The 18,950-nt window shown below is 56.6% G+C and overlaps 7 protein-coding genes across 8 annotated transcripts in view; 4 read left to right on the top strand and 3 right to left on the bottom strand.

The window, feature by feature from the left end:
• Positions 1-790: 790 nt before the first annotated feature.
• H310_01500 (hypothetical protein) lies at positions 791-1,485 on the top strand. The gene has a single exon (XM_008864615.1). The coding sequence runs from the start codon at positions 812-814 to the stop codon at positions 1,373-1,375; it is 564 nt and encodes a 187-aa protein (XP_008862837.1). The 5' UTR covers positions 791-811; the 3' UTR covers positions 1,376-1,485.
• H310_01499 (hypothetical protein) lies at positions 1,405-3,132 on the bottom strand. The gene has a single exon (XM_008864614.1). The coding sequence runs from the start codon at positions 3,054-3,056 to the stop codon at positions 1,446-1,448; it is 1,611 nt and encodes a 536-aa protein (XP_008862836.1). The 5' UTR covers positions 3,057-3,132; the 3' UTR covers positions 1,405-1,445.
• A 927-nt stretch (positions 3,133-4,059) lies between these two features.
• H310_01498 (hypothetical protein) lies at positions 4,060-5,559 on the top strand. Its single transcript, XM_008864613.1, has one exon. It carries the CDS (start codon positions 4,169-4,171, stop codon positions 5,465-5,467), a length of 1,299 nt encoding a protein of 432 aa, XP_008862835.1. The 5' UTR covers positions 4,060-4,168; the 3' UTR covers positions 5,468-5,559.
• Positions 5,560-6,358: 799 nt separating this feature from the next.
• Positions 6,359-12,977, top strand: H310_01497 (hypothetical protein). The gene is made up of 2 exons (XM_008864612.1): positions 6,359-7,437; positions 7,491-12,977. The coding sequence occupies exons 1-2, from the start codon at positions 6,379-6,381 to the stop codon at positions 11,997-11,999; spliced, it is 5,568 nt and encodes a 1,855-aa protein (XP_008862834.1). The 5' UTR covers positions 6,359-6,378; the 3' UTR covers positions 12,000-12,977.
• Positions 12,978-13,337: 360 nt separating this feature from the next.
• Positions 13,338-16,195, bottom strand: H310_01496 (hypothetical protein). Its single transcript, XM_008864611.1, has one exon. It carries the CDS (start codon positions 16,093-16,095, stop codon positions 13,381-13,383), a length of 2,715 nt encoding a protein of 904 aa, XP_008862833.1. The 5' UTR covers positions 16,096-16,195; the 3' UTR covers positions 13,338-13,380.
• Positions 16,196-16,236: 41 nt separating this feature from the next.
• On the bottom strand, positions 16,237-17,617 carry H310_01495. 2 transcript variants are annotated; one of them, XM_008864609.1, is made up of 4 exons: positions 17,439-17,617; positions 17,305-17,385; positions 16,569-17,254; positions 16,237-16,506 (listed from the first exon to the last, which is right to left on the bottom strand). In XM_008864609.1, exons 1-4 carry the CDS (start codon positions 17,594-17,596, stop codon positions 16,412-16,414), a joined length of 1,020 nt encoding a protein of 339 aa, XP_008862831.1. In that variant the 5' UTR covers positions 17,597-17,617; the 3' UTR covers positions 16,237-16,411. The 2 variants fall into 2 exon arrangements, with proteins under 2 accessions (XP_008862831.1, XP_008862832.1); XM_008864610.1 differs by having other exon boundaries at positions 16,237-17,254.
• A 134-nt stretch (positions 17,618-17,751) lies between these two features.
• Positions 17,752-18,950, top strand: part of H310_01494 (hypothetical protein) — a gene marked incomplete at both ends in the record, with an annotated part of 1,369 nt that continues 170 nt past the window's right edge. The window contains 4 exons of the mRNA XM_008864608.1: positions 17,752-17,850; positions 17,903-18,055; positions 18,114-18,311; positions 18,360-18,932. Of these exons, the coding sequence (XP_008862830.1) occupies positions 17,752-17,850; positions 17,903-18,055; positions 18,114-18,311; positions 18,360-18,932 (1,023 nt within the window). The remainder of the gene's footprint in view (positions 17,851-17,902; positions 18,056-18,113; positions 18,312-18,359; positions 18,933-18,950) is intronic.

The following is an 18,950-nucleotide window of genomic DNA, read 5'->3' as shown; positions in this document are numbered from 1 at the left end:
CCAGCGTTGACACCGGTTTCACGGACGCGAACGAGAAAAACCGAGGACGTTTGATGCTGATTGTGCCGCGGTGGAGCGCCGTGGACAGCGCAGAGGAGCTTTGTCCTACGATCACTGGACTCACGCTGTGGATCATATACCGGTATACCCAGGTCTTTCTAGTCGCCCGTGGACTTGATGGGTGCATCGACCCCTAGCAGAGAGAGCCCAGTCAGACAGCGAGCGGCGTGCGAGCGCCCGGCGAGGCCCATTTCCTCGGTGGCAAGGTCTTGTTCGAGGCAATCATCGACGAATAAGGTCTGCATCCACAGCGCTGTGTCGCATGGCAAGGGTTGAAACGGACACCAGTCGAATCTTCCGGTGGTTTCGCAAAAAGAACATCGATTGAACATGTCATCGATCACTTGAAATTTGTATTGGCAACGACGACGGCGCTTCTTTATCTTAGCGACCAACGCCAGGACGTCCTGACACAATTTTCTACATCTATGCAACTTAAACGACGCTGACCCTGGGTCCGTTTAACGTTAACCACCCCTCGTTTATTCGAAATTCCAATTCTACGCGGGATTAAACTCACACTTGTCGCAACGACAGCAGTTCGACCGACTGGGTTAAACTGCCTGGTGCCAAAACGTACGTCTAAACCCTACCTCTGCAGCCCCTTTCTCGTCGTCGCCAATCAAATGTGGTTTGCATGCCGTTCACACCCTGACGGGCCAATCAAATCGGTCGGATCGTACGGTACTACAAGGGTGCCACGCACTCGAGTGACACCCGCGTGCCACAACAGAATTTGCGTGGAGCGCCAATGCTCAAGTTCCTCATGAGCCCCCGGACGAGTCCGTCCAGCTCGTTGTCGCCATGCATGGACCTGTCGGTTGTTCGCACCGGAGTCGTCCACGTCACGTCGATGGGGCTCTTTGGATTGTGTTTTTGGAAACCTCGCTATGTCGTGCTGACAACAACCAAGTTGCGGTGCTACAAGTTTGAGGGTGGCGACCTCAAGTTGGAGCTGGATTTGTCCGAGTGTGCACCCAGCGACATCCAAGTCATGCCGAACGACTGTACCAAGATCCGTAGCTTTGGAGCGTCCATTTGGCGCATTGCACTCAACGTTGGCGGGCAACGGTACTTCATCGCGCCTAGCTCCGAATACGAAATGAACATTTGGGCGCAAGACCTGCTCGAAACTGCACATCTACGCCAGAACCCCGCACGAGAACTGCGGCCGTCGCTCGGCGTAAACCCTCAGTACGTTGCCGGCGCGTTGGCGTTTCGAGTGGACCCGTCCGGCATCGGGAAATATCGATCGAGCATTCGACGCCCACCTCCACCACGTCCGAGCCTCGTTGAGATGACTGCCACGGCATGAGCAGCTGCTGCATCCAGCATATTTATAACCTAACTCGTAACTTTGCGACGAGCGAGTTTCTATTGTATGGTTACAGGATCGCAATGTCGTGTGTGGGGGTTGCTTTCCCCAGGATGACGCTGAAAGATGACTCGTCGTGGTCTCTGTCGCGGCGTTTCTCTGCCTCGACGCGGCGTCGCGAACGGTACGACACGTACCCGAGCACCGCCAGTCCCAGGAGAAAAGCAGAGCCAAACGATATCGCCAGTGCATTGGATGCAGCGCTCGATTCAGCGCTTGCTCGTACAGACACTTGGTTCACCGTTTCCTGGTCATTGAAAGGTGGAAGCGTCGTGGTGGTGGACGCTGCTGGGGCACTGTCCGGCGATGGCTTCCAAGTCGTGTTGTTCGGGCTCGAAATCGGTGCTTCCGCAGCATGCAGCTCTTCTAGCGACGGAGGATTCGTCGTCGGACTTGTCGAGGTGTTGGCACCAGGCACAACCAATGGGGCTACAGTGGTGGTCTCTACCAGCACCTCCAACTGTTCGGTGGCCGTTGACGTGGATGGCGGTGTGGTGGGTGCAGATGTCGTTTGGGGCGGAGCAGTGGTGAGTGGGGTAGCTTGGGTCGTCGACGGTGGCTCTGTGGCTGTAGACGTGGTTGGAGTCGGCGGAGTTGTGGACGGAGGCTCGGTGGAGGGATTTGGTGTGGCTGGAGGTGGAGTAGGTGGCGGTGGCGTGGCGGGTGACGGCGTGACAGGTGGTGGCGTCGGTGCGGGTGGTGGCGTCGGTGCAGGGATTGGAGCAGGTGCGGGTGTTGGCGCAGGTGCAGGAGGTTGTGTAGGTTCGGGAGTTGGCGTAGGTGCGGGGGATGGTGTAGGTGCAGGAGGTGGCGTGGGTGCGGGGGATGGTGCAGGTGCGGGAGGTGGCGTGGGTGCAGGTGGCGCCGGTGGAGGAGGTACAGGGCGCGAGCCTCTAGCAAACTGTTGAGTGATCTGGGTGCACTTATCCGCTTCCAACGCAACCTTGACTTCGATTTTGTCCCCTCCATGAGATGTCATGGACACAAACGTGTCTGCCAACTCGACCGTGCCGAGCACTTGCGACATAAAGTAGTATGCCGAGTCAAAGATGGGAGCAGGGGCGCCGTTAATGTTCATGCTGGCAACGCCGTTCACGGCGTTGCTGGCTTGGACATACAGCCAATGCTTGCTACTGCCAGCCTTGGCGCACACTTGGACGCCACCGGTCACTGGGCAATCGACAAAGTCCCAATGGATCGTCAATCGATCCGTGGTGTAGCCCGTGATCTTGTTGAACATGGGCAACGACATATCGAGGTCACCGTGCGAGCACTCTGGGCAGCGATCGGTGATCTGACCAAGGACAGACTCGGTGGATGTACACCGCGGGTCCGTGCAGGTGACGAGGACACAGCGGCCGCAGTGCACGCCCGACGACCACTGTTTGTCATTCAGGGCAGCGTGAAACTGTGGCGCAAAGTTCATCCATGTCATGAGGGCGCAGTGCCCGCCTTGAGGGGACTCGCCACCAGGGGGGCCGTACGTCGTGGCAACCCCGTTGAACTGGGCCTGTGTAGTGGCCGTCAGCGCCAGCACCAACGAGGCAAACGTGGTGGTGGCGGAGAGCATTTTTAGATATGCGACCTGGCACGAGCTCGCGCCGCTTTGTCGGCAAGCCATCGCCACAGGTGTGGTGACTGGAGGGTGACCGGCTGCCTGCGCCTTTTTTGGTACGTGCGAGGCGCAATGTCTGTTCGACGAAATCAACTCTAGATTTCTACCAGCTGCCCCGTCCACGCACGACAACCCCACCGGCAGGTCACTCTCTTGCCGCCGATTAAGAATGCGTCAGCATTGTTGGCGAGGTCAGGCGCCTTGTCGCAGAAAAGGTTCGTCCAGTCCATCCCACGTGACGTGCGCCTCCTTTGGCGGCCCAAAAGAGGCTGTGCTGGTCGTTGTCGAGGACGCTGCTCGGTCGTCGGTCCAGCCTCAAGCGGCAGCAGTGGATACTCGTGAAAGGTGGCGTCATTGACGCTCGTTTGGGTGCGAAATCCATGCAAAGTTTGAACTGTACTGCAAGTGTATACAGCACGCATCCCCGTGAACTTGTCGGCAGGATTTTGCAGCCATTCTGTCCATCCAAGGCTCGGGTCAAGAGGAGGAGGGGGCTTGGGAGGCCGGCAGCGCACTGGCGCCAAGCGGCCGCCCTCTCGGTTTCCAGGCATCGCGGTCGGCGGCGCCCGCGCGTCCCATACAAATTTCAAGTCAGTTTTACGGGTCGACCAAGGAATGTTGGTCTGGGACTCTATACAAACCGCACGAGAACAATCCGCGACGTCCCGATTATGTCGCCAGAATGTTCCTGCCACAACCAACGCCGAGGTCGTTGACGGACTTGGATCCTGTGCGTCCGAAGGTGCCTTCATGCTGCTTGCATTCAAAACATCGACGCAAGTTGTCTAGAAGGAACTGTCTACGTATGGTGCCGGCCGTGGCTGCATTCGCTTTGTTTGGTGCATTTATACGCTAGTGGCATGGCGAATAAGGAAACATTTTTTGCCATGGCCAAGCCTCTACCACGTTGGAATAAAATCAGCGCCATCGGTATACAAACATCAAGTGTCGTACCAGCAAAGTTGCCCACGTCGAAATGAATTTGCGCGACATGCACCAATTCCATGTGGTCGCCGTCATGCCGAGTCGAGTTTGTAACATGCGGAGAACCAGCTCTCTCTCTCTCGTCGGCACGAGCGGCAGCCGCCGAACGCAATTCCTGAATTACACTGGAACGCATGCTGTTCCGACAAGTCGTCCTCGCTGCCACAGCCACAACACTGGCGGTGCATGCAGCCACCACATACTCGGGGCTATCGTCCACGTACGGCGGCCCGGACGGTGTCGAGGCTAGCACAGGTAACTGCGCCCCCATGAACCACCTTCCGACGGCGACCAAATACCACGTCGCCATGAACGACAAGCAGTACAACGAAGGGTTGAACTGTGGTCGATGCGTTCAAGTCCAGTGCACAGACTCGCGATGCACATCCAACAAAGTTATGACCGCTCAAGTGACGGATCGGTGTCCAGAGTGCAGCCATGGCGACCTCGACATGACGTTGCCGCTCTTTAACGAGCTCACAGGGCACTTCACAGACAAATACAAGATCGAATGGCAGTTTGTGGACTGCCCAGTCTCCGGAGGGGTCCAAGTGTGTGCGAAGGAAGGAAGCTCCAAGTTTTGGCTGTACGTCCAGCCAATGAACACGGTGTCGGGGGTGAAGGAAATGAAGGTGAACGGCGGCGCCGCGCCACCGTTTCTCCCGTGCTTCTACTTCATGACGACCAAACTCGGCGTCGAACTCGAAGAGACCGAAGTGGAAATGACGTCGTGGGCTGGCGAAACCATCAAGACCAAAGTTGCCCTCCAGGCCGGCGCGTGTACCCAGATAAGTCAGCAGTTTACTCGTGGACTGCCGACTTTTGATCCTTCCGACCCGAACCCGCCGCCCCCGTCGCCTTCTCCGACCAACCCTCCCCCAGCTCCATCGACTAGCTCAGCCAAACCATCGACCAGCCCCGCCCCGACCCCTCCTCCCGAGACGACGGAGGCTTCCACCACCACAACGGTCGCCCCCACTTCGGCTACTACCGTCGTCCCCACTTCCACCACAACATCGCCGCATTACGATACAGAAGCTGCCACCACGACCAACAACTCGACCAACTCCACGACTGACACGACCACGGTCCCTGTCCCCCCCACCACGGCTCCTTTGACGGACAGCGCTGACGCAACGACTCTGTCTCCGGCATTCACCGATGCGCCGACCACCGTCCCGACCAGCGTGATCGGTGGGACCGAGAACGTCGTAAGTGTTCAAGCGTCGAGCCAGGGCGACTCGGACAGCACACCGTACGTTGTTCTTGGGAGCGGGATGACATTTGTGATGGCCGTGATGGCCGTCGTGTACGTCGTCAAGAAGTCGCGCAGCAATTACATGGACGAGAAAGAATCCGAGTCAAGTCAGATCACGCGGTTTGGACAGGCCGACACGCGGCGCAACCTCGATTCGGACGTGGTCATGTTGTAGAGACCACCTCCCTCTCCAGGATGTATGTATGTCGAACGGACCGGTGGGAAATGCGTGAAAATGAACAACGAATGTAGTTGTGTCTACTTGTCTGCGGCACCGCGGCGCGGAGGAAACCGGCACCGTGGACGAGGAGGGGATGGAGGCTGAGCGCACTCGAGTACCCTCGCGATCAGTCGCCGGAGCTTCATAAATCCACTTGGACTGGGACCGATCACGCACGATCGTGTGGCAAACCACCGCCGAATCGATCCTGATGCCGTGGACGCGACGCGAGGTCGTGATGTTAGCTTCATCGCTACCAACCAGTTCAAATGACTGCCGACGCTTTATTGGGAAAGCTGTTCAGGTAGAATGACAGGCACCAATGGCAGCTGCAACAAAATCGACGAAGACGGTATGGCTCTGAAAGGACAAATCGCATTCACGTGTTCATGACGTGTTTCGCGATATGCATCGTGGATGTACCCGTAGCGCATGGCTGCCCAAGTCGACGAGTTCAAGTTGAATCCGCAAAAGAATACCCAGGATGCAATGCAGGTAGCATTACACTTGGTAATCGGAGAGGGCATGCGGGCGATGCCGAACGGCACGATTTTACGCGGAAGTCTGTGGCGGCATGGCTCTCACGTGTGTCGTCACGGTGATGACAACCACAGAATGCCGGTCACAGAAAGGGACCTACACAGCTACACAATGCTCTGTTTTACGCTATGGCCACAAGCACCGTCATATGCGCCGCGTGGGACGGTGTGGAGCGCCACGGCGGCCGCATCTCGCAGTCCCGTGGGAAAAAATGTCCGTTCAAGAAAATATCATCGAGCGATTTGATTGGTCATTTCGTATTAACAGCTTTGCACCAACCAAAAAGTCTGGCGGAAACGCCATGCTTCAAACACAAACTTGACCAAATGGACGTGAGCTTTCCGCGCGGTAAGAAGCCGAATACCGCCGAGGAGGATGCATCCAAGAAGCGGAAAAAGACGTCCGACTCGGAGGTCCTCTTTGGCAAAAAGGACAAGTCCATCGTCGGCGACACTCCGACCACTGCCAACGGGACGTCGCACAAGCGGCCCAAGCACCACAAATCGAAAGACGTCAAGTCGGACAAGGCCGCAACCCCGGATGCCAAGCCCGCACTGGCGCATACCATTACATTCAAAACGTTGCGCCCGCAGATGCTTGTGATGGGCATTGTCCGCCAGATCAACGACCACGACATCGTCGTGAGTCTCCCGAACAAGCTCAACGGTGTCGTCGTGCGCAAAGAAACGGCGGACGAACTCCACAACGACAACGCGTCGTCCGTGAAGCTCACGGACCTCTTCCACATTGGACAGTACGTCGCGTGTGTTGTCCTCAAATCGTCCAAGGAGGACCGCGGCAAGCGCATCGAACTCTCGCTTCGCACGTCCCTCGTCAACGCAAACCTAACTATCAAACACATGGTGAAAGGCGCATCGGTCTATGCCAGCGTCGTCAGTGTCGAAGACCACGGCGTGGTCGTGAACGTCGGCGTCCGAGGATTCACAGGGTTCATTCCGTCCAAGGACCTGCATCTGCCAGAAGGCCACACTGACGCGCACCCCGGGCAGCTCTTCTTCTGCGTCGTCGCCAGTGTAAACACCCACACGAATACGGCGACACTGACCACGGAGCGCTCCGTGGCTGTCAAGGCCGTCACGCGCGGTGATTCGTACACGATGTCAACGCTGTCGCTTGGGATGCTTCTGAACGTCAAGGTCGAGGACGTTCTGGCAAACGGGCTTCAAGTCAACTTTCTCACTTTCTTTTCCGGCACCGTTGAATTCAACCACATGAGTAACCCGTGCCAGAAGGAGTGGGCAGCCGCGTACAGCAAAGGGCTCAAGGGTCGCGCGCGTATCGTCGCCATCGATGCCGCCACCAAGGCCGTCATGCTGTCCATGGCGCCGCACATTGTGTACCTGCAAGCGCCGGAATTCAAGCACGTACGCGTCTTCTAATCCATGCGATCCGCCACGACTCACATTCGAGGTTTTAGGCGATTGGAGATGTCGTGCAAGATGCCGTGGTCCATCGCATCGATGCTGGCATTGGTCTCCTCCTCAGTTTGGCGGGTCCGTCCAGCGTCGGCGGCGAACGCCTCCCTTGGAAGGACTTTCGGCCGGCGTACGCGCACATTTCCCGTGTCTCGGACTCACGCATCGACAAGCTCGAAAAAAACTTTAAGCTCGACCAAATCGTTGCTGGTCGCGTCGTCGGGTACTCTGCGTTCGACGGGTTGGTCAACTTGACGTTGGCGCCGTCTGCCTTGTCCAAGGCGGTGCTCCGCCAGGCGGATCTCGTGCCAGGGTCTCTCATCAAGGGCAAAGTAGTGTCTGTCGAGTCGTGGGGCATCCTCGTCGATATCTGCGAAGGCGTGCGGGGGGTCGTGAGCGCATCGCACGCACCGTCCGTCGCGCTGAAGAAGACCATGTCCAAGTACAAACCCGGCCACGCGATCGAAGTCCGCGTGCTGCAAGTGGACATTGCGTCGAAGAAGACGTATTTGACGCTCAAGAAGGGCCTCGTCTCGTCCGACCTGCCTCCGCTGACTTCTTACGATCAAGCCACCCCTGGCACAGTCGCCCACGGATTTGTCACTAAAATTGCCGACTTTGGACTTATCGTTGGGTTCTACAACGGCGTGTTTGGGCTCGTGCCGGCTGCGACGTTGCACAACGCGGGGGTTGAGGACATTGGCGCCGCATACACCCCTGGTCAGGTGGTCAAGGTCGCCGTGGCCCGTTGCGACTCGACCAAGAAGCGCATGACTCTGACGTTTGACACGACCGGCAGCATGTCCAAGACGGCGGCAAAGGGATCGCTTCCTTCGTTGTCGCCTGCCGTTGCCGCCGGGACGGTCGTGTCAGTGTCGGTTGTCGAGGTCGAGGATTCGATTGTCCGAGTGCAAACCACTGACGGCATCGAAGGGATCGTCCCCGTCGTGCACTTGACGGACTTTCCCCGCGCGTTTTCGCCGTCGGTGGCCGTCGGAGATGCGTTCGATGCGCTCGTGCTGTTTCAATCCCAAGACGGACTTCTCCACTTGACCAAGAAGCCGACCCTTGTCGCGCAAAAGGCCAAGATGCCGTCGACCTTCAAGGACGTCGCGGAAGGCCAGGTCGTGACTGGTTTTGTTCGCGACATTCGGCCGTTCGGTGTATTTGTGAGCTTTCTCAACAACTTGCAAGCGTTGGCGCCGATTGCGTTCTTGACCGACCGCTTTGTGAGCTCCCCGGACGGGTTGTTTGAAATTGGTGACACGGTGCAGTGCGTTGTGCACAAGGTGGACGCGGAGAAGAACCAATTCATGCTCGACTTTCGCGTGCCGTCGCCGTCCGTCGATGGGCTGGCCGCGCTACTGGCCGAGCACGCCGCGAGCCATGCCCCCGCCATCGCGCATACGGTCGGCCACACAGAAAAGGCCGTGTTCATCTCGGCCAAGGCGTACGGCTACGTGTGTTCGTTGTCGGATGACGACACGACCGTTGTTGTTCCCAACACGACCCACTTGGACTGGACAGACAACGACAGGGTCAAGCTCCGGTTGATCGACTACGACTTTGAAAAGCAAGTGTATTACGGCCACGCGGACCCCGCGGAATTTGTCAAGGCTGGCGACAAGAAGGGTCGCAAAGCCGCCTCCCGCTTGACCAAGGACACGCCAGTCGACGCCACGATCGTTCTCGTCCGTGACGAGTACGCCGTCGTGACCGTTGCCGACTCGCACGCCGTGGCGCTGCTCCAAGTTACGTCGTTCCATCAACCGTCGGCGACGTGCGACGAATGGGCCCTTGAAGTCGGTCAAGTGCACAAGGTGATCGTAAAAGGACACGTGAAGGCCGGGTCCAGCGCCCCGTTCGACGACGTCCCGCTCGTCGTGCTCGCGTCGTCTTTTTCGAAAAAGCAACAGCTAAAGAAGAGTGATGCTAGCCATGAACACTTGCCCAAGTACCACGGGACGGACTTTGTCATTGGCGCGTCCGTGACGGGTCGCATCATCGGGATCAAGGAAGATGCGATGGAGCTCAAGATCAAGTGCACGACGAGCGCCGGCAAGGTGAACGCGTTCGTGTCGATTGTCGATGTGGACGGGACAACCAAGGGAACGCATCCGTTTGACGCGTACTCGGTCAACTCGATCGTGACCGGCCGCATTGTCGCCCTCGTCGAGAAAGGCGCAAACCAGCGCAAACCAGTTGGGCCAGACAACGTGGCCAACTTCCGCTCGATCAACGTGTCGCTGCGAGCCGCGGACCAAACACGAAACCACTTGACTCCCCGTGCCGACTGGGCGGATGCAGGGTATGAATTGCTCCAATCGGGCAAGTTCTTACCCGGGGTGGTCGTTGAAACGACGAAGGACGGGGTCATGGTGCGTCTCAGTGCCCGCGTCGTCGGTTTTGTGCATGTGCTAGAGCTGTCCGAGGACCCGGCGGCACTTGCGTCGTTTGCGCAGTCGTTCCCCGTCGGCACTCCGCTCTCTGTTCGTGTGCTGTCGTGCGACCGCGAGGCCAAGACGTTGGACTTGACCACTCACAAGGAAACCCGCTCGGGATTTGCCGTCGGATCTGTCGTCTTGGGCCGTGTGAACCTCAAGGTGCGTGCGTTGGCCGCTCCGTCAGTCATGGTCCAAGTCGGCGCGCATACCTTTGGTCGCATTTGTGTGACGGAAGTCCATGACACGCCGTCCAACCTGCCACTGGCGGGATTCGTCCACGGCACGTTTGTGCAAGCAGTCGTGCTGAGCAACGAACCATCGTTGGAACTCACGGTCAAATCGTCTGCGCTCGCCAACCCGACCGAATACGTCGCCGCGGACTGTGCGCAAAAGGGCAAATTGCCCCAAGTTGGTGACCTGGTCTCGGGTTACGTTGCCACCGTCGCAACGGGCGGCGTGTTTGTCCGCCTGCACCGATCCGTCACGGCGCGTGTGATGCTCCGCGACTTGAGCGATGACTTTGTCAAGGAGCCATCGACGGCGTTCCCCCCTGGGACTCTCGTCGCCGGCCGTGTGACCAAGGTCGAGAACGGTAAAGTCGAGTTGAGCTTAAAGGCGTCGATCGTGACCGGCGGGCAGATGACCGTCAAGTCCCTCCAGGTCGGCCAAACTGTCAAGGGCACGATCCGCAGCATCCAGGCGTACGGCGTATTTGTACTGCTTGACAACAGCAGCGTGAGCGGCCTTTGCCACATCAGTGAGGTTGCCGATGCCAAGGTCAAGTCGCTCGACGGGGTGTTTTCAGTCGGCGATTACGTCAAGGCCAAGGTGCTCAAGGTCGAAGGCGGGCGCGTTTCACTCGGGTTGAAGCCGTCGTACTTCGAAAACGAAGAGAGCAGCGATGACGAAGAAGATGACGAGGCAGAAGTTGCATCCGATGACGACGAAGACGTTGACATGGGTGGTGACGACCAAGGTGCCAAGGACGAAGACGAGGAGTCGCATGACGAACACGACGACGCCATGGGCCAGGACGACGATGAAAGCGATGACGACGATCCAGAGCCCGTGGAAGCGCCTCATGCCGACTTTACGTGGGATGGATTCTCGATTGATCAGCCTTCGACCACCTGTGACGACGAGGAGAAGGACGTTGACGACGATGAAGCGTCGCAGTCCAAGTTGAAGCGCATGAAGAAGCGCATGAAGGAACACGAAGACATGTACGTCGCATACCGAGAACGTGCGTTGGCGGCGGGTGACAGTGTCCCTGAAAGTGCCGACGATTTTGAGCGCCTCTTGGCTGTGTCCCCGCAGAACTCGTTCCTGTGGATCCAGTACATGGCATTCCATGTGTCCCAGACGGACATCGCGGCAGCCCGCGACGTCGCGACCCGCGCCACGTCCAAGATTTCATTTCGCGACGTGCAAGAAAAATTCAACGTGTGGGTCGCCTTTCTCAACTTTGAGCACGACCATGGCGACGAAGCGTCGTTCCAGCGCGTTTTCAACTCGGCATGCCGCGCGAACGACCCGAAGAAGGTCTATCTCCAACTCGTCGAGATCTACTCGCGGCACAACCAAGTCGACGACGTCCTTAGCACCCTCAAGACCATGCAAAAGAAATTCAACACAAGCGCCAAGGTCTGGCTCCGAGGTCTCAAGTACCACATGGCGGCGGACGACGCAGCCGCGGCCCGGCAGCTCCTTTCGCGCAGCATGCAGTCGCTACCCAAGCACAAGCACGTCAAGGTCCTGACCAAATTCGCCTTCATGCAGTACGAGTATGGCCAGCACGAACACGGCCGCACCGTCTTTGAGCAGCTCGTTGCAACGTACCCGAAGAAGATGGACCTGTGGAATGTCTACTTGGATCGTGAGATCAAGTATGGGTCCCAGGACAGCACACGCCTCTTGTTTGAACGGGCGTTGAGTCTGTCGCTGTCGGCCAAGAAGATGAAGGCGCTGTTCAAGAAGTACTTAACCTACGAGATCGACCACGGCACGGACGCATCCGTCGCGCACGTCCAAGCGCTGGCCGCCGCTTACGTGGAAGCGTCTGCTTAAGCAAGGACAGCTCAGTCGTCGCCGTAGCAGCACACACGAGGGCGTATTTACATTACCATAGTCAACACATGATACAACGTTTCTTCGAGTTGGATGTGTTCACCAAACGGGCTCAAACACACTAGAGCTCGACGACGCGAAGCGTGTTGGGGGAGGGCTTCTTGGAAGCAGCCACCGGTGTTGTGTGGGACTCATCCTGACCAGCATCACGGCGGGTACGATGTTGACGTGGGCGGTGAGAAGAACGCTGTCTGCGTGATGAACTATCCGAGGTTGTAGAGGCTTGCCTGGGCTCGACATCTCGTGTTCGTCGGGGTTTTAGTTCGTTGGAGCAAGCAGGATGACGCGAAGTGACGTCATCTGTGGCAACACTTGTCGTGGTGCCTACGTAAGGCTCAGAAAATGAAGGCGTGTCATCGAGATGGATTGCATCCAAGGACACGGATTCATCTGGCATTGATCGCGATTGTGATCCGCTTGGCTCCGGTTGAGCGGAGACGGATCGGACGACGCGAGGACGGTATACAGGCTGCTCGTCTTGTGGCACAAAGCCTGATCGGATACGGATTTGCTTACGTACAGACCCGTCGGAACGCTTGGACGGTGGGATGACCACTTCCCCCGACTCGGTCTCCATGGCTCCCAATGGAATGCGTCGAGTTTGCTCGCGCATATTCGAACGTCTGTCATCAAGAGAAAGCGAGTCAATTCGAGTTGACAAATCGTCCGGTTCGCTTGGGGCAGTCCAGGCACGTGCCGGGGAAGGTTGTTGTGATGGCGATGTTGCTTCTGCCGCGCCGAGTCGCAATGCCCTGGGACGATACACAGGCTGCTCATCCTGGGGCACATATCCCTGTCGCACTCGAATCTCCTTTCGAACGCTTCCATCTGCGCGGGTCGTCGGAGGAATCACAACGCTTCCATCCTTCGTTTCAACAGCGCCAAGCGGTAATCGACGCGGGTGCATGACGGTCAAAATCACGGTCTGAACATTTAATAAATTTCATTGGCTGAAATGCGGTAAATCGAAACAATACAGAATTTCTATTGGCCATGTTTTGGCCGGGTATTCGGCAATTTTCGACCAGATTTCTTGATGGTCAAAATTGGAAACATGTCATTTCGTTGGAATTTGAGTGTCGCTGCACTAAAAATCTACCGCTTTCGATTGGACAGTGGGATAGTTGAGGTTTTGCACTGGCTCTCGAGTATTTGCTCAACAATCTCATTTCTTTTTGCATTTTTGGTGTCGTTGAAGTGGCGAAAATGGCCAAATAATGCACTCGACTGCCCATTATTGGAATGCATCGCTCTCCCTCTTCACGAAAGTACTCAATGTTTCTGGAACGAGGAGGAAGAGTATATTTTACGTTGTTGTTCGCTACAGCTCATCTTTCTTCTTGTCATCCGAAGCAGTCTGGACGTCATCTGTGGCCGCGCCGTCGTCCTTCTTGACGTCGGTGTCGGCATCTTTCTTTCCTTCCGCAGCCACGTCATCAAGGTTGGTGGCTTCGCCTTCCGTTGCCGTGGACGAATTGTCCTTGGCCTTTTTCTTCTCATCGTCCTTCTTTTCGACTGGCTTGGGCTTCTTGCTCAGCGCAGTCACCAATTTCTTGACCGAGGAGATCTTCTTGAGGACTTGACCCGACGTCAGCACGGGCATTTCGTGTTTCGCGACTGCATCCTGCTTGGCCTTTTCCTCCTGAACCCACGTCGCCAATTCATCAACTTTGGCGACAATGTCGGCGCGCTCCGCGTCCGTCACTTGCGGCTTCTCCGTCACCCATTGCTCCATCAAATCCTTTGTCGAGATCACATATTGTTCGGCTTTGTTGATCGCTTCGGGCAGCGCCGTCACTTCACTCACACGGAACTCCAACGCATCCAACTGAGCGCGCAGGGGAGTGAAGCGTTCGTTGTACGCCTTCGCGTCCAAGTTGTCGCCATCGTCGTACAACCATTCCTCCGTTGAGTCGACTTCCGACGTCAGCTTCTCACGTTGCTCAGGGGTGCTCACCGCCGTCAACACGTCTTCATGCTGACTCAAGTACTCGCGGGCTTCGTACACAAACGATTCGAGGCGGTTCTTGGCTTCCGCATTCGTTTTGCGGATGTTGTCGGCCTTGTCGAGTTCGCTCAAAAGGGCAATCGATTCCTGCTTGGTGCGAACGCTCATGGGCAAGATCGACATGCCAGCGTCGGCGCGGTGAATGTCGTCGGCGCGCACGACAGTCAACGTCGCTCGGTGGACCTTCTTTTGCATGGTCTTGACTTCTTCATATTCGTCCTCGTCAGCGTCCTTAGCCGCTTCCTTGTCGTCCTTTTTGTCGTCGGCGGGGTCCGCCTCAGCATCCTTCTTGTCGTCCTTCTTCGCTTCCTTCTTGTCCTTCTTAATCTTCTTCTTCTCCACGACCTCGACTTCTTCTTCCAACGTAGCTTCCGCCTTGACGATGCTGGCCAACCCGCTGGCGTCCAACGAGAACGTGAGGGTCACCTTGGGTTCGCCCAACTGCTTGTCAGCGTGCTTGGTCGCAAAAGCTTCGATCCCTGTGATGTTGTAGCGAGAGATCAATGCCGACGTGCCAGCCGGGAGACCCGACGGCTGGTCATATCGAAATGTGCAGCTCACGTCGGTCGAGTGCGCAAACGCGACAGACTTCTTGACGTTGAGACGTTGAGATTCGCCAAACAAGGACGCGCGCTTGACCCAGTGCTTTTCCTCGGCGTCTTCATTCGTCGATGGAGCGTGCTCGTGGTGCAAATCGACAAGACGGACACCGATGGGGAACGATGCAACGTCAGTCATGCCGATGTGGCGCACGCGGAATGCCGTGCTCAAGTTGGCGCCGTGGAGGGCCGCGCCGAGAGCCATCGCTTCATCGCCGTTCAAATGGAGACCTAAGTCCCGCTCAAAGTATGTTTTGAGCACCGACTGGATTTTGGGAATGCGTACGCCACCGCCAATGATTTCAATCGCGTCAAGGTCGGTCTTGGCCAGCCCAGTCTTTTTCAGCACAGCCTCAACGGGGCCTAACGCACGACCAAACAAGTCGGCACACAACGCTTCAAACTCGCCGCGTTTGGCATTGCTCTTGAAGTCCAAATCGGCATGCAAACTCGGCACGACAACAGGGATCTCTTCGTTTGCGCTCAGCACAATCTTGGTCTTGCGGGCCGCAGCACGAAGCTTGGCCATCGCGCGTGGAACTTGACGCACGTCGTCACCCTTCTTGAGCTTTGTGTTAAACTCGTCGGCAAACTTGTCTGCGAGGCGGAGGTCAAATTGCGACCCGCCAAGGGTGTCGTCCCAAGCTTTACCGAGGACTTCGAAGTCAATAACCGTTTTGTTCTTCTTGAACCCGTCAGGCACAATGCGGCTCGAGTACTCGACCAGCGACACTTGAAGCGACGTGGATCCCATGTTGTACAAGAGCACGCGCGTCGGCTTTCCAGCTTGAGGGGTTTCGATCGCCAACGCATGTTGGAGAGCGGCGGCCGTGTTTTCGTCAATCAACGACAACACACGAATGCCAGCGATTTCCGCAGCGTCGATCACAGCTTGGCGCTGGGCTTCGACAAAGTAGCTTGGCACTGTCACTACCCAGTCCCTCACTGGGCTCTCTGCAAACTCGTTTGTGATGGTCTTTGCATGGGTGAAAACCATTGCAACAAGTTCTTCGGCGTGGAATGTGAACTGGTCGTCGTGCTTGAGGGCGACGGACCCGCGAGTGTCGTTGTGCGTCAATGTGTATGGAAAGTACTCGGACTTTACCATGGATTCGACGACAGGATGCGTCACGGTCGTCCCAAGCAGGCGGCGGATCTGAGAGTAGGCCATTTGGGGTCGACGGACTTCAATGTTCATGGCGTCAGCTCCAAAAAGGCGTTCTTCGCCATTGAATGACACGATCGTCTCGGTCTTTCGCTTGCTGTGCACATTGGTAACAATCTCAAACTGTTTGCCTGGCTTTACGAGCGCGATCTTGAAGAACTCGCCGCCGAAGTCGACACCCGCCAGGTTACTCTCCACCACGGCCGGCATGTGCACGAAGACAGCGGCAATCGCCATCAGAAACGACACAGCGGGAAGCTTCATCTTGCTGTTCTCTCGATGCGCTGTGGAAACCGAAATGAACTTGGCAACTCGCCTAAAATGCTTCGATGCCACGTGTTCTTAACATTGGGGTAAAAAATGCACGCTTTTGATTGGTTACAAAACTATCTTGATCACGCATGATTCGCTAAAATCAAAATATTTTGACCAATTAAAATTCTTATTTCGTGGGCGAATCACATTGCAAGCTTCCAAATCTCTCGAAGATTCAACCGATGCAACCTCAGAGGAAGTGTAGCCTTCCTGCGACGCGCACCCGCTCCTTCAGCATGTTAGGGGTTACGTCTACCGAAGATTATCACAACTTGCTTCGATGCGCGAGACATTGACGGACGAGAGCTGATGCCTCGACGGCCGTTCCCCACGCCAGGCAAAACCCAGACCCACCATGTCCTACACGCATCAACCACGGTCACTCGTACAACACGGACCATGAATTTGCTCAAGCAGACTACCGTAATGATGAACGAGATGACCTCCAGACGGAGTAGTCTCAACTTCGATGCGAACTCCACCCTTCCGCTCAGGCCGCAGCCCTGCACGCGCAGCAACCATCTTGGCTCGGGCAACACTTGGCACGACGAGGGCACATGTCCGTAGAATGCGTTTCGTGACTTCCTCCAGAACATCCGTGTTCCACACATTGTTCTCGGCAGTGCCGCCGCAGATGAGGTTCCCGTTTGGTCGTGGAATCATGTACGCGCCTGAATCTTCGTCGCAAATTGCAGAACGGATCCAAGGAGCGTGAACCATCACGACTTGTCCCTTGCATGGAAACATGGTAGGATCGTCTTTGAAGAGCCCCGTGCAGTTGACGACGACTGTCCCTGGCGTCGCCAACTTGCGGAGATCGACGACGTTTTGAATGTTAATATGGACGCGGCGCGCTGCCAATTGATCCTTTAGCCAGTTGAGGTAGACCCCCATGTCAGCAACGATAGCGTCATAGTGCTGCAAATGGTGAAATGAACGGAGCTCGGACGCTCCGTGGGCTTGAAGCCACTGCAACATTGCGGGAGACGTAAGATCGGAGCTTTCTCGATAGGAAGGAGCCATCGCTTTGGCAGCTATGTTCGTCTTGATTGGATGCTGACTCACGGTGATGTTTGGAACAATGTGCATGCCGCTCTCAGGATAGTCTCTACGCACGATACAATTGCATTCCCAGGAGACTTGGTTCGCATGTCATACCGCATGAGCTGCACGTATTTGCGAAACGTAGCTTCGCACCACTTCAGCACGCTTGGACTCGCTTCCATACGATAGGGAGGACTGTGTTTTGCGTTGTTGCCGTGAGAGGGGATGTGAAAGTGGGTGCACCTTACCATTCCCAGAGGGCGCCAGCAACGAATGACGTTGTCTTGTCAGGGCCGTCCTTCGCAACGATGGTGATCTGAGATGGCAAGATGCCGTCCTGTATGAGTTGGAGCGCCGTGGTGAGGCCAACGACGCCTGCGCCAACAATCACGACCGCGCTAGACATCCGTTTCTCGGCAAGATTGCAAATCCGAAAGTCAACCGTATTGAAATACCAATACAGCCGTCGCAGCAACAGATAACATTACAGAGGTTTTTAGCCGTCGCAGCAACATATAACGTTACAGAGGTTTTTTCATTCCCATGCGACCTTTCAACCTGATGGAAGTAGCGCAGCTCCAAGCGACCAAGTCGGAGCTTGAGCGAGCCTTCCTAAAGGAGCGAGATAGCTCCAAGTGGACAAAAGAGCACTATGATGAGGTTGATGACGCTGCATGGAATGACTATGTTCATTCCCATTTCCCACGCGTAGCTGTGTGTTGCCTTGGACAAGGCACTGGAATGGGGCCTCGGTGAGCCTCGCGACAAGCTCGGGATCGGCGCTGTCACGCTCGTCCAAGAGGTTCTCCATGCGTGCAACGCGTACGAGAAGGCGCAGATCAAAATTCAGTTGAGCAAGTCGATGGTGCGTTCGACAGGCAGCACATGAGTTCTCAATGGGGCGTATGGCGTGGCACTGGTAGGGCCCCGACGACATTCGCGTGTGCAACGGCAAGACTGTGATCATCGAAGAGTGCGCGCGCATCCTCAGTGGCTTGAACAACTTGAGCCAGCAGAGTTGGAACGACGCGGTTGTGGCCCCGGAGGTCAACGAACCCATCATCTTCCAAAACTCTCGAATCGAAACCATGTCCAACGACGTGCGCTCCAATGTCATCTTGGTACCTCCCGATTCGCTCTCTTTCAAGCTCTTGTCCATCGCCACGTAGATCCGAAAAGCGTATCGCCGCATGGATGGCGACATGTGGCGGGTGGAGGACGGCCTTCGCATGGTGAGCGATGCGGTGTCTCAATACGACCGCCTCGTACAACGTGTGGAGTCAGAAGTCACGTCGCGCGAGCGCTTGGAAGCCGACGCGCGCATCAACATGAACAGAACCAAGCCGCAGACGACGGCCGCCATTGCCCAAGAGATGTCACAAATCAGCAGCGGAACCAACGCGACCCCGACGTCACTGATCCATGACGACCAGCGCAGGAATACGCTGATGCAATCCGTCGCGGCGCGGGCGACTGCTATCGAGATGGTCGATCTGCAGCACATTCTTGCCGAGCAAATGCAGCAAGCAGTCGTGGCCGACGATGGGCGGCACGATGAAAAGTACGACAGATTTGATGGAAATGCCACGACAATGCCGACGGACGGCGAGGGCGAACAGTTTGCACAATCGCTCTTTGGCGACGTCGACGGCGACACAACCGACGGGGCGCAGGCAACGCCGACCACGAGCAAATTGAGAGCCAAGCGATCCCAGCGACTGCTGGAACAACGCCTGGCAACAGTGAAGCACTTGGAAGGA

This window comes from Aphanomyces invadans (genome assembly GCF_000520115.1).
Source record: "Aphanomyces invadans strain NJM9701 unplaced genomic scaffold supercont1.2, whole genome shotgun sequence".
NCBI classification, from domain to species: Eukaryota; Oomycota; class Saprolegniomycetes; order Saprolegniales; family Verrucalvaceae; genus Aphanomyces; species Aphanomyces invadans.
Note: the sequence above shows the minus strand (reverse complement) of the source record. Positions and strands in the feature narration are given on the sequence as shown.